The 13,394-nt window shown below is 39.6% G+C and overlaps 1 protein-coding gene across 1 annotated transcript; it reads right to left on the bottom strand.

The window, feature by feature from the left end:
* Positions 1 to 5,684: 5,684 nt before the first annotated feature.
* LOC106000368 (putative olfactory receptor 52P1) lies at positions 5,685 to 6,674 on the bottom strand. Its single transcript, XM_013035623.1, has one exon. The coding sequence runs from the start codon at positions 6,672 to 6,674 to the stop codon at positions 5,685 to 5,687; it is 990 nt and encodes a 329-aa protein (XP_012891077.1).
* Positions 6,675 to 13,394: the final 6,720 nt, after the last annotated feature.

The following is a 13,394-nucleotide window of genomic DNA, read 5'->3' as shown; positions in this document are numbered from 1 at the left end:
GAACCCAGGGCCTCAGGCATGCAAGGCAAGCGCTCTACCACTGAGCCACCTTCCCAGCCCCTGGTGGGTTTATTATATGAACTGAAATTTGATGTCCTTTACGCTGAAAGTATCCTTACAGCACAGTCTTGTATCGACTCAGCTTTCATCCTACAGTCAACAGGCTTTACAGAGAGGAGCAAGAGTGAACAAACATTGGCCTAATGTGGCAAAATGGAGAGACTATATGACTTTCTAAGTAGTAGGGGTAAAATAGAAGAGTTTGGACCATTTGGACTTCTGACGACTGCCCAGAGGAACATAGTCTAAGGAGACTGTGATGCACAGAATGTCAAAAATCCCCATCAAGACAACAACACCAGGCTATCCATGATATTTCCACAGGGTAATGGGGCTACCAAGTTTTGGTCACAGTAGGTATGGGGTATTATATTTCCTCTGCAGTAGGGAGAGCACTTAGGGAAGAAAGTGAATGGAATTACAAGTGACACCTTTCAACGGTGAAGAACCCAGACTTCACAAATGCAGAATTGGTAAGGATGGTTGTGTAGGGCAGAAGGCCAGATAGTGGAGCAGGGCTATGGAAATGATCTCCTCAGACTCCATTCTTGGGTTGAACCACCTTGAACTTAAAATATCTGGACCAGATGCACAACAAAGCCTACTTCCTTAAGATAGAATCAGAATATGTTCAAGTTTTAAAAGATTTTACTAGAGCACACAACAAGACATGTTAATAAAGCATTACTAAAAAGTAATCCAAAGTCCTGTATAGGAAATCCTCAGTGGATGAAATGGAGGAATGCACCATTCTCAATCACAGCCACCTATTGGAGCAAAGTGGGAAGGAAAACCAGATGTTCCTGTCATCCAGTCCTGGGATTCCACTGAGAATGGATGAAGCTAATGTCAGTTTTGTCTGATTCCCCTGATCAGGGAAAGCATAAACATTCTCCTCCTTACTTATTAATATACAGATGTATAAATATGAAGATTTTTAAAAATTGTATTGTAAAGGTGATATACAGAGGGAATGCAGTTACATAAGTCAGGTAATGAGTACATTTCTTTTTGAACAATGTCACACCCTCTCTCATGAATATATTTTTTAATTTGGCAAACCTTATGAAACTTCCAATCTTTGATCTAATGTTAGTGACTAAATTTTAAATGACATTTCAGCTTTACAATACCAGCATATTCATTTACATTTTAGAAAAATCAAAATTCAGCACTCTCAATCTTATACCAGTATTTTCTGCAGTTACAAAAATGCATGCAACCCTGAATTTGAATTTGTTAGAATTTTAAATTCACTTATAAATGCCATGTTTTAAGTAACTTTCTTATGTTTATTTACAAAATCACAAATTTAGCTGAGCACCAGTGACTCAAGCATGTAATCCTAGCTACATAAGATTTGGAGATCTGAGGATCTTGGTCGGAAGTCAACCTAGAAAGAAAATTCTGTGAGGCTCTATCTTCAATTATCCAGGAGAAAAGGGCAGAGTGATAGTTTGGCTCAAGTGTTAGAGTTACTTCTATGAGCAAAAATATTGAACAGGCCTGGGAAGTTGGCTCAGTAGTAGAGTGCTTGCCTTGCATGCAGAAAAAAGCCGCAAGTGGCACTGTGGCTGAAGTAGTAGCGCGCTAGACTTGAGCTGAAGAGCTGAGGGACAGCGTCCAGGTCCAGAGTTCAGCCCCCACAACCAACAACAATAACAAAAAAAGCTGAACAAATGTGCCAGACTAGAGTTCAAACCCTAGTATCTGCACAAAAAGTATATACATACACACACATATATACACATAGACTTTTAATTTATCTCTGTATATTATATATTAAATAGATATATTAAATATATCTAGTTTTTGTCTTTAATTCTGCAGTATTTTTAACAACATGACCCATACAACAGTCAGTTAAAAATTTAATTACCCATAGGAGTCTCCTAAAATATGAACAGATAATTTTCTCGATTATTTGTAACTAAAGTGATAGACATTTCCAATATGAGATATTAATACATATTAAAAGTACCTAAGTATTCAATTTTCTTTTTCATAAAGACAATGTTAATCATTCAGAATTAGTTTTATTCATATATTTAAAGTTTTAGGACCCATGAAGGTTCAATATATCAGTTAAATGATACACTGGCTAAACTTAAACCATAGTGACAGTGATAATCATAAATTTAAATTTGTCAACTTGGCTTGGAAAATTTTGAAGTTACAATAGCTTAGTAACTAAAGATACTGATACTTTATTTCTATATATTGAAATTTTGTTTTTATTTTTTTTCTTTATGGGCTTCATTCAAAATTTTTATCCTTTTGCAACTCCTTTAAGATTGTAAATTTATAAATTTTATAGCCATATGTGGTGATACAACACTCTGGAGGCTGAGAGAAAGGATTTGTAACTTCAAGGACCTGTAATCCTAGCTACTCAGGAGGCTGAGATATGTGGATCATGGTTCAAAGCCAACTAGGGCAGACAAGTCTGGCAGATTCTCATCTCCACTTAACCAGCAAAAAGCTGGATGGACTGGGCATCTGTGGCTCATGCTTGTAATTCTAGCTACTCAGGAGGCTGAGATCTAAGAATTACAGTTCAAGGACAGCCCAGATAGGAAAGTCTGGGAGACTCTTATCTACAACTAATCACTCCGAAATACAGAAGTGGAGCTGTGGCTCAAGTGGTAGAATGCCAGCCTTGAGTACAAAAGCTCCAGGCCCTGAGTTCAAGCCCCAAAATCAGAACAAAAATAGGAAGCTGGAAGTACAGGTGTGGTTCTAATGGTAGAATGTCAGTTGTAAGCAAAAAGCAAAGTAAGAGCTAGGGACCCTGAGTTCAAAGCCCAGTATTTACACATATTCAAAAAAAAAAATGTGTGAAGATAGTTGTGTAATGAGATAGTTGTGTTTTCATGGTTGTTGGGATTTTTTTGTGTTTTTCTTGTTTTGTTTTGTTTTGCATGTGTGTGAGTCATAGGGCTTGAACCCAAGGCCTGGGCACTGTTCCCGAGCTCCTCAGTTCAAGGCTAACACTCTACCGCTTGAGCACAACACCACTTCTGGTTTTCTGGTGGTTAACTGGAGGTAAGAATCTCACAGCCTTTCCTGCCTAGGCTGGCTTTGAACCTTGATCCTCAGGTTTCAGCCTCTTAAATAGTTAGGATTACAGGCAAATGCCACCAATGCCTGGAGAGATAATTTACTTCTAATGGTATCATGTATATATATGAGACATAAATTGATGAAATATTTTAGAGCAGAAGTTGTATAAGGAGCTGAATGTGATGAAACTTACTATTATGGACCATGGACAGGTTAAACCATGGACATGTGACATTGAAATCTCTTCAGATCTATGTATCTGTGAACTTCTCTCAGGTATGCTCCACACTCTGAGTACAGGAACCCATGCCCTCCAGTATAGGATTGTTCCAGAATTGGGGTTGTAGGGTTTTGAGCTGGCAAGGCTGTTCATTTGAAAATAATTCAAAGTAAATCTACTGGAGGAAATATAGTATTTAAAATTGCATGTAATTGATGTGTTTTAAGGTCTTGCTGCATAGTCCTGGCAGACTGTAATCTCATGACTTTCTTATCTCAATCACCTGAGTGCTGAGATTATATTAACCTAGTACCATGCCCACTAGAATTTTGGGTCAGTTTAAAAGAGATATGAAGACTATCAACCTTTGAGAATTAAAATAAACTATTAGAATCAGTGTCATCCCTTGCATTATCAATTCCTATAGTGAAATAATGTTTAACTTTACTTTTGAAAATTTACCCAATATACTTTATTAAATTACTATATATATATATATATAGTTTTCCCCATCTACTTGAAGTATTCCAATCAGAACAGAACATTTATTTTCCCAAGACTCGAAGTTTTCAACAGATGAATTTTGATTTTCTATTCTCGGTACTGATATTTCCCAAGAATGGGAAGTGTTGTGAATGCTGTGAATGTTGGGGCGTTGGTAGGGACTGCATCATCCATCTAACAATACAGGGTGGCTTACTGAGAGATTGACAGGCAGAAAATATGTAATAGGAATAAAGTCAAAGTGAAAGGGATGGATGAAAATGTTGAAAAGGTTATATTGATCATGATATACTGTATTCATAAACTGCTTTGTTACATGGCAATTCCTTTGTAAACTAAAGGTAACTACAAAATTAAAAAAATGATCGTTACTAGAGTGTTCTAATAGAGCAATTTCTAAAGTTACTTGTCTTAGAGTTCAGAAGGCACAGCAAGTATAATAACCAGTTTCCAGGGCTGGGAAGGTAGCTCAGTGGTAGAGCGCTTGCCTTGCATGCCTGAGGCCCTGGGTTCGATTCCTCAGCACCACATAAACAAAAAGAAAAAAAAGCCGGAAGTGGCGCTGTGGCTCAAGAGGTAAAGTGCTAGCCTTGAGCTGAAGAGCTGAGGAACAGCACCCAGGCCCAGAGTTCAGGCCCCACAACCGGACCCCCCCCAAAAAAAAGTTTCCTGTCCTAATTTCATAGATGCAGTTTAGAGCTTTATACCACTTACAATTAACTAAGATTAATCTGCATTTTTCTTCCAAATCACAAGTGAGGGAGTGAATAGCTAAAGCCTTCATTCTGATTTGGATAAGTGACTGTCCTTTACTCATTCAAAAAATAAGAAGCAGTGACTTCTGGAAGTCCATCTCAATGATATTAATGTGTAAAAATATTTGCAAGTTATTATGCACTGAAGGTTAAATCCAGTGTCATTTGGGCTTGCTTAGATTTGCTTTCTAAGGGCTGGAGACAGTAATGTATTTGTGAGGTAGATAGCCAATTCCCAATCTCTCCTGTACCCTCAACCAGAGAAGACTCAATGTTCTATACCAAAAAATTCTATTTCAATCCCTTGTTCTTCTGCTAAGGTGTATTGTGGGTGGTAATGGATCTTTTTATTTTTCCTCATTTGAAGTTCTTATGGAGAATATAGGATTTGTGCAAATGCATCTAAATCCCTTGTGATTCTTATTTCTTTAACTAGAGCTTTATTGTCCTATCTCCAAATCCTTACCCACGGTAAGGTATCAGTGACAGACTAAAATATGACACCAGAAACCCCTGCTATAAGTAGTGGGAAGGAGCCAGGACATGAGGAGACCTCATAACCATGCAGAGGCTCTTCTGAACTGGAATGGAGAGACTTTCTCCAAGGCAGAAGTAGTTACTCTCAATGTCTAGGTACCACCAAGCTTGCAAGAATCTTCCTGTGTTTACATTTGCCTAGATCAAAAGGAAGAATGGTAAAGCTCCTTGCTCTCCCTGTGATCAGAAGGCTGAGGTCTGAGGATGGAGTTCAAAACCAGGCCAGGCAGGAAAGTCCATGAGACTCTTATCTCCAATTAACCACCAGAAAATCAGAAGTAGCGCTGTGCCTCAAGTGGTAGGGCGCTCACCTTGAGCTGAAGAGCTCAGGGGCAGTGCCAAGGCCCAGAGTTCAAGCCCCATCACCAGACAAAAGAAGGAGAGAGAGAAAAAGAAAGAGAGAGAGGATAAAGAAAAGGAATGATCAGAAGTTTCTACAGAGGATATTATCAAACGTTTTCTAGTCTCAAATACTGAGGCCTTATGAATCTTGGAAAGCTGTGTTTTGCATTTTACTTTTACTATATCTCTTCTCTATTCTGGGGTTATTTAGGTGCCTTGGACCCTGTTCCCTGTCCCCTTTGAAATGCTCTGATAACCCTTTCACGAATCTCCTTGGTCTTAACTCCGTAGACTACAGGGTTAAGGGCAGGTGGGAAGAGCAGATACACATTAGCCAAGAGAATATGAATGTGGTGTGGAACGTGGTGGCCAAAGCGATGTGTGAAGAAAGAAAAGAGAGCTGGCGTGTAAGAGATGAGGATGACACAGACGTGGGCGCCACAGGTCCCCAAGGCCTTGGATCGAGCTTCGTGGGATGAGAGGCGAAGGACGGCTTGGGCAATGAGGGCGTAGGAGAGACCAATGCAGAACAAGTCCACCCCGATGACCAGCAGCGCCGCTGTCAGCCCATACACACGGTTCGGCCTGGTGTCTCCACAGGCCAGCTTCACCACGGCCATGTGCTCGCAGTACGTGTGTGGGATCACATGGCTTTGGCAGAAGCTCAAACGCCCAATGAGGAAGGGGCATGGGAGCATGAGCAGAGAGCCCCGCACCATAGCTACCACCCCAATGCGGGCAATGATGGTGTCAGTGAGTACAGAAGCGTAGCGGAGTGGATGGCAGATAGCCACGTAGCGGTCAAAGGCCATGGCCAACAGCACAGTGGACTCCATCATGCAGAAGGCATGAATGAAGAACATCTGGGCCAGGCACGCAGAAGCAGAGATGTGCCCCGCTCCACACCAGAGGATTGCCAGTAGTTTGGGAACAGTGGAGAAGGAGGCAGCTAAATCGATGGTTGAAAGCATACACAGGAAAAGGTAGACAGGCTTGTGCAGGGTTGGTTCAGTGGCAACGACCACAAGGATGGTGACATTGCCCACAATTGTGGCTGTGCCCAGGCAGCACACAGGGAGTGAGAGCCACAGATGGAATTGTTCCAGACCCGGGATGCCCAGGAGAAAGAAGATAGAAGGGTCCAGGTGAGTGTAATTAGGAGATTCCATGATTTGGCCAATCGTGCTGGACATCTTCTGTGGTCAGAAGCTTCCATACAATATCATATGACCTGGAAAGACAACACACAACAAGAATATGATGGCTCCTAGCTTTACCATGCGGGCAAAACTCCGTCATCCATAAAATGGTAATTAGATCAGTATCTATACTTTAGATTTATGGCTTAATATTTGTAAAATGTTTTGCACAATTCTTAACATATAATATTTGTTGAATAAAATAAATAATTATGAGAAAGGTCTCAAGTAAGCATTTAGACAAACCCTAATTATCTCCTGGATGAAGGTTCTCATCTTAAAAAAAAAAAAAGAGAGAGGGTGAGGGGAGAGAACATACTGCATGATTTTAGGAATATACCAAATACCCAACATGATTTTATGAAGTATAGGAAGAGATTAGATGAAACAATTAGCCTAAAACACAAGCCAAGAGCACAGCTCGCTGAGTAATGTTGGGACATTCAATCTTCATGTCCTCTGAGAATAGATTGAGATGTGGAGTTGATTCTTAGTGATTATTTTTTTTTGTTTTAATATTACCCTAGTAGCTTCCATCTGCTTTGATATTTTTTATATTGATATATTTATATAGGCCTGCTGTACCATCTGAAATTGCATAAGGCTCTTTGCCTACCCTTTACATATCTATTTTTTCCTTTCCCCTATGTGTTGAAGTTAACTTCTTTGAACATCATTCTATGTGTAAAACAGAAAATTTCAACCTGTACCTACCCTCTCCTCTACCAATTCTTTACTATATTCAGTCTGCAGTGTTTGGTGATTTTAAAGAAAGTACAGCCCAAGTCTCATTCTTACCCTTTCACAGGGACAAGCAGGGATTCTGTAAGCTTAGCTTGACTTGTACCTCATGAGTAATCACTTGTTGTTTGTGGAAAAGTCTAATTCAATTCCTTTATTATGCTTCATTTCCTACACTGTTAGTCCCAAAAGGGACTCATCCATAGTTAGGGAGATTTAAGTAGAAGAAATTTTGTGTGGCAGGGCTCAATGGAAAAGGAAGTAGGGAGAAATAATAGTGGTTGTTAGGATGTAAGGTGAGAAATCATTTTCCCTGTGAGTTTGAAAAAATAAGAATGAGAAATTCGCTACTCAGAAATTCACATGCACTTATTGAAACACAGCTGTTGAATGTGCATGCTGTATATAACCAGCCCTATTCTAGAAATCAGATCATGCACAGGTCTGTACCAAAAAAAAAAAAAAAAAAGCCAGGACTTGTAAGGAGCTGGAGAATATTCCAGGGGAAACTAAGAGTTTGCCACAATTCTCTCACTCTGCATGGACATGTAAACAAGGAGGAGAGGCAAACTCTCCTACTCCTTCATGGACCAGCCACATAGTGTATGTAGTCACTGGAAAAATAAATTCAGAAAAGATACTGCAGTTTTGGACCACACAAGTGTTCCTTTGTTGTCATGTAAAAGGTTCCTAAGAGACTACACAATATCAGAAAGCCCAAACATGTCAGTTAACAAGATCAATTACCAACATTTTAGTGTGGTTCTCACAGAGATAGGAACAAACAGAAGGAGTGGAAGTTGGTGATAATATTCCTCTTATTGCAGCTCAGAGCCAATAAACCACATGGCCTTCCCTGAAGAGAAGGATAGTTCAACGGGGAGTTGAAAGGCCTTGAACACACTGCTATGTGAGATTATGCCTGGGAGGATAGTGCCAGCAAATAGCTAGGTTTCCAATCGATTCAAGCAAGGTATTTATCTTCCCTAAGGAGAAACATACCAGAGGAAAAAACATGTGGACTTGACCAAATACATGACCATTATTTGTTACTACCCACAATCTAGGACTGCACAACAGGATACTGGAGCCGAAGAAATGAGTAAAGACAGAGAAAGAGTTAAGCAAGTGTGGAGCTAGAGGATTCAGTACTCACGGGTTTCTGAAATCCAAATTCCAGTTAGCAAGTTTATCTATTAGGTTTAGTACAGGGAGGGTTACCATGGGTACATGCAGAAAACAAGGCTGTTTACTGTTATTACAATCATAGAGACAAAACAGGGTTTGTGTGGATAGCTGACTCCCTTATTGTTTTGGGAGAGAAGATTGCAACCTAGGCAAATTCAATCATGTTTTCCACTTTATCTGTCTTTCAAGGTCCAGCTCTCAGCCCTTCTAGCACTATCTGTTGAGGTGGCCTTCCAACCTCTTAACCCATTCCAGATCTCACAGCTCAGCTTCAGAGTTCCCTACAATTAGTAACTTAACATGTTGTAAACCTCCTCTTAATATTCAGGATAGTATGCACACCCCATTTCATGCTTGCCTGCTTATATCCTTTGAAGAGAAAGGACATTTTTGAGGCACAGGAGTTTGGAGTTCTTAAAGCATCAGTGAGCTATGGTTAAAAATCAGTTTGACTTTGGAATACACCAAACAGGACATAAACCTTTGTATTTCCCTCTGATTAACAGTGCTGGGTCAAATAAATCAATTTTCAGTGGAATCCTAGAGTTTCCTCTGTAACCTGGAATAACAACTCTTTACAAAAAAAAAGGTAACTATGGAATTGTGTGGACTATAGTAGGTACAGAATAGGTGTCATTTACCACTGCAGTAGTCTTTTTTTATGGGAAAATAGTTTCATAGCAAAAACAAGTATTTCCCTGCAGTTTTTTCACCAAGAAGAATTTAGTCTTATATCTCTATAAATAATTAGTTGCTTTATACTCAATGTAGTTTGTCTCTTTGTAAGACCAACTTGTTGATAAACAAATAAACTTTGTAATTTTTTTCTGTATGTACTATAGTGTCTCATTAGGAGATAAGAAAATAATCAGTTTCAATGATTGCTCTCAGCCAAACTAGATACAGTCAGCTATGATCCAGGAGTGTTCCTTGAACTAACGTGAGTCTCTACAGAGCACAAAATAGACATGGAGTCAGACTGAAGAGGCAGGGGAGCCTCAATCACCACATTCCTCCCAACCACTTAGTGTATGCCATACGTGTCTACAGCTTTCGATTTCCTTACAGAATCACTCACCTGAATAATGGAAGGTTAATTTGATAATTCTCTGCAAGCCCTTCCTGTTCTTGAGATTTTTGTTCTATGTTCTATAACTTTTTTCCCCTGTATAAATTGGCATGGATTTCCATATACCACCTGACTAGATTGGGTCCTAATTTGATTAATATAACATCATCAATTTTAAGTCCCATAGTCTTTTCTTTCTAAGGAACCTCAACCTTTACACACACACACACACACACACACACACACACACACACACACACCCTTTGTGGGACCACACACTCCTTCTCTTACTCCTTTCCAATCGCATTGTTATTCCACTGAACTTCCAGATCCCTATTTTCACATGTTCCTTGTACCAAATACTTTGTCATACTGATAAACTTGTCTGACCATTCTCATGTGCACTCCTCTTTGAAGCTGTCCCTCTGACCCTATCACTAAACAATTATTATGACCTTAAAGACATTTCAGTATGACAGAAGTTCTAACATCGCAAATAAGAGAAGAACACAAATGAAAGACTCCCTATGCTTTGAAACCATGCCACAAAGTCGATTTGAAGAAGAACTCAACTAAACTGGGCTGCCTCTGTCTAATGTGAGAATAATTGGGGAAGGGGAGCTCAAAGTTGACCATTGTTCAGGTTCTGATGATTCCTTTGCCCCGTTTCTTATTGATCTTGGCTGTGTCTGCCTCGTTAGGCAATGCTGTAGCATTTTCTGAGGAATTATTTACTAGCAATTGCAGGCATATCATAGGAAATGCCTACGGTTGTGCCTCCCACTGCCTTGGCTGTCTGGCTAAGTATATCACTTGTTTATTCCTTCATTGGCAATTCTCCAAGATGCCCTACTTTCCAAGGACTCAGCCGAATGCCAAACAATAACTCCCACTTCCAGAAGTTGCTGCTGCTGCTGCAAACTCCAAATCAAACTTCATAGAAACAGTTTTCAGAAGAATTTGCTTTCCTAATCTATAAGTCTTACTAGCCCTGCTTTGAAATAAATTTCCCACAACCAATTGCACATACAAACTTCTCTTAAAAGCTAAGGAATGCTTTTCCAGAGTTTTCCGAGCCCAGACTCACATGACTTTGAAAGAGAAGAAATGAGAAGTCACCACATTGTGGAAGCATCCTTTGAAGATTACAAGAATTATTACCAGTCTCTGCCCATCCTCAACTATCTGAATACAGGACACAAAGGTAGTTATCCTGATGAAATCTACCACAGCCCCCTGAGAATTGGGTGAATTGCAGTGGATTTAAAACTAGCACCATCTAGGGAGATGGTTTCTATGTGTCTAAGAAAATTGAGCATCCATGCTTTTCTCTTCTAGTTGGCCAGGTCCAAATGTGAAAATAGAGCTAAATACTTTTGCTAAAGAGGCAAGAAATTGTCGCTGTAATTCTATTCCCTGGGAACTTGTTCTCTTCCTTTTCATTTTTTCCCTTGTTCCTTATATTGCCCTACTGACACTTCTTACCTAAACACAGTTAACATTTGGGGGCCACGGATCTGTCACTGTGCTGTGATCGCATGATCTGGGGCCCACCTCTTTTCTATTACAGCTCCATTCCTCAAGAATCTTAGAATGTGCTTTCCCTTCCTTTCTTCTCTGTGACTGCTCCTGGCTATTCTGCTGTGTTCTCTCCTTCCTGGGACTTGACTATTATGAAGAAGTTACTGTACATGCTTTCATACTGGCCATGGTTGCACGGTTACATTATGACTGGCTTTGTAAGATGCATTGCCATGATTTTATGATGCCTGTAAAAGATACCTGTGGTAATATAACTTACAGGAAATTGTACTCCTATATGAAATGTAGGTAGAACACTTACCTAGGAAGAGAGAAAGGCAAACACAGCTTGAATATTAGACATTATCAAACTTGCATCCCCTGGTGTCTTTTGCTGGGAACCTACTCATTATGCTCATCTCCATAAGCTGTGCTGTCAAAGAGATCATTACATTAAGCCTACAGCCTGTTTCCTATGGGACTCAATCACTCTTGGTACCAGGACTTTCATATACAGAGTTCAGTTGGAATAGCCTTAATATAATTAATCCACTATACGTCACAGGCCTTCTGCAAGTCATTAAACTATTCGTCCCAGAAAAACAGTTCCTGTATCACCTAGGACTTGACATTATGCAAAGTGGCTGTCAGAAATTGATACTGCAGCTGAAATTTGCTTTACCCCACTCCTTTACCTGTTGAAATGCTCCTCTGATTATCTTCTTCTCCAACTACATCTTCTCTAAGGCAATCTATACTTGCATTAAACATTATAGGCACCTACTAGATATGAGTTTTGGCCAACTACATATGCTTAAACTTAGCTCCCAAGAGAATCTCTAAACCAGTAGTATACATGTTTTATTACACTATAAAATTCCTTGTAGCATTTGCAAATATATAGACCGTTCATCTACAGCCCCATTGTTTATGACTCAGTAAGCTAAGAATCAGACCTCAAAATTTTCCCTTCTTTCAATAAGCTCCCAATGGAATCTGATGCAGCTAGTAAATACATCATACTTTAAGGACCACTCCTTGAATAAAATGGATACTTCAAAGTATTTTACTTTATTAAAATCTTATTAGTATATGTTAATTGTACATAATTAATATGAAATCCATTTTTACATTGCTGTCAGGATTTTTTAGATATAGAGTCTACATATCAGAGACTATGTGATACTTGTCTTTCAGATTCTGGCTTATTTCACTTAAAATAATGATCTCCAGTTTCATCCATTGTCCTGGAAACAATAAATTTTCATTCTTTATAGCTGAATAATACTCCATTGTATATATGTATCTTTTCTTTTTTTGGGGGGGAGGGTCCGGTCGTGGGGTCTGAACTCTGGGCCTGGGCGCTGTCCCTCAGCTCTTCAGCTCAAGGCTAGCGCTCTACCACTTGAGCCACAGCGCCATTTCCGGCTTTTTTGTTTTTGCTTATGTGGTGCTGAGGAATCGAACCCAGGGCCTCAGGCATGCAAGGCAAGCACTCTACCACTGAGCCACCTTCCCAGCCCTGTATATATGTATCATGTTTCTTTATCCATTCATCAGTTGACCAAGTGCCTGAGCTAACTCCATAGCTTTTATGAATAGTTCTGCCTTAAGCATGGGTGTATATACATCTCATTATATGCTGGCTTAAATTCCTTTATATATACCTTGAAGTAAGTGGTATAGCAGTCAAATGGTATTTCTTTTTTTCACTGGTTTTTTTTATTGTAAAAATACTCTACAGAGGGGTTACAGTTACATGAGCAAGGTAATGAGTACATTTCGTATCCAGTATTGTTGCCTCCTCCTTTGTTTTTCCCCCACTATCCCATCTTTCCCTGGTATTTCTTTCTTATTTATTTATTCGTTTGTTTGTTTGTTTGTTTTGCCAGTCCTGGAGCTTGAACTTATTGCTTGGGCAGTGTCCTTGAGCTTCTTTTACTCAAGGTTCGAGATCTATCACTTGAACTACAGCTCCACTTCTGGCTTTTTCTAAGTACTTTATTGGAGATATGAGTCTCCAGGACTTTTCTGCCTAGGCTGGCTTCAAACTGCGATCTTCAGATTCAGCCTCTTCAGGATTACAGGGATGATCCACCAGTGCCTGGCTGGGTATTTTTATTTTTAGTCTTATTTTTTCTTCTTACGTAAAAAGAAAGAATATTGACTAGATATTCTTCTCCAAATTCTTATCT

The sequence above is a fragment of the Dipodomys ordii genome, unplaced genomic scaffold, assembly GCF_000151885.1.
Source record: "Dipodomys ordii isolate 6190 unplaced genomic scaffold, Dord_2.0 Scaffold216, whole genome shotgun sequence".
NCBI lineage: Eukaryota > Metazoa > Chordata > Mammalia > Rodentia > Heteromyidae > Dipodomys > Dipodomys ordii.
This window is presented reverse-complemented; position numbering and strand designations above follow the sequence as displayed.

Bases quoted from the DNA above. Each gene is read 5' to 3' on its own strand.
- LOC106000368 (XM_013035623.1), bottom strand. From the start codon at position 6,674: ATGTCCAGCACGATTGGCCAAATCATGGAATCTCCTAATTACACTCAC.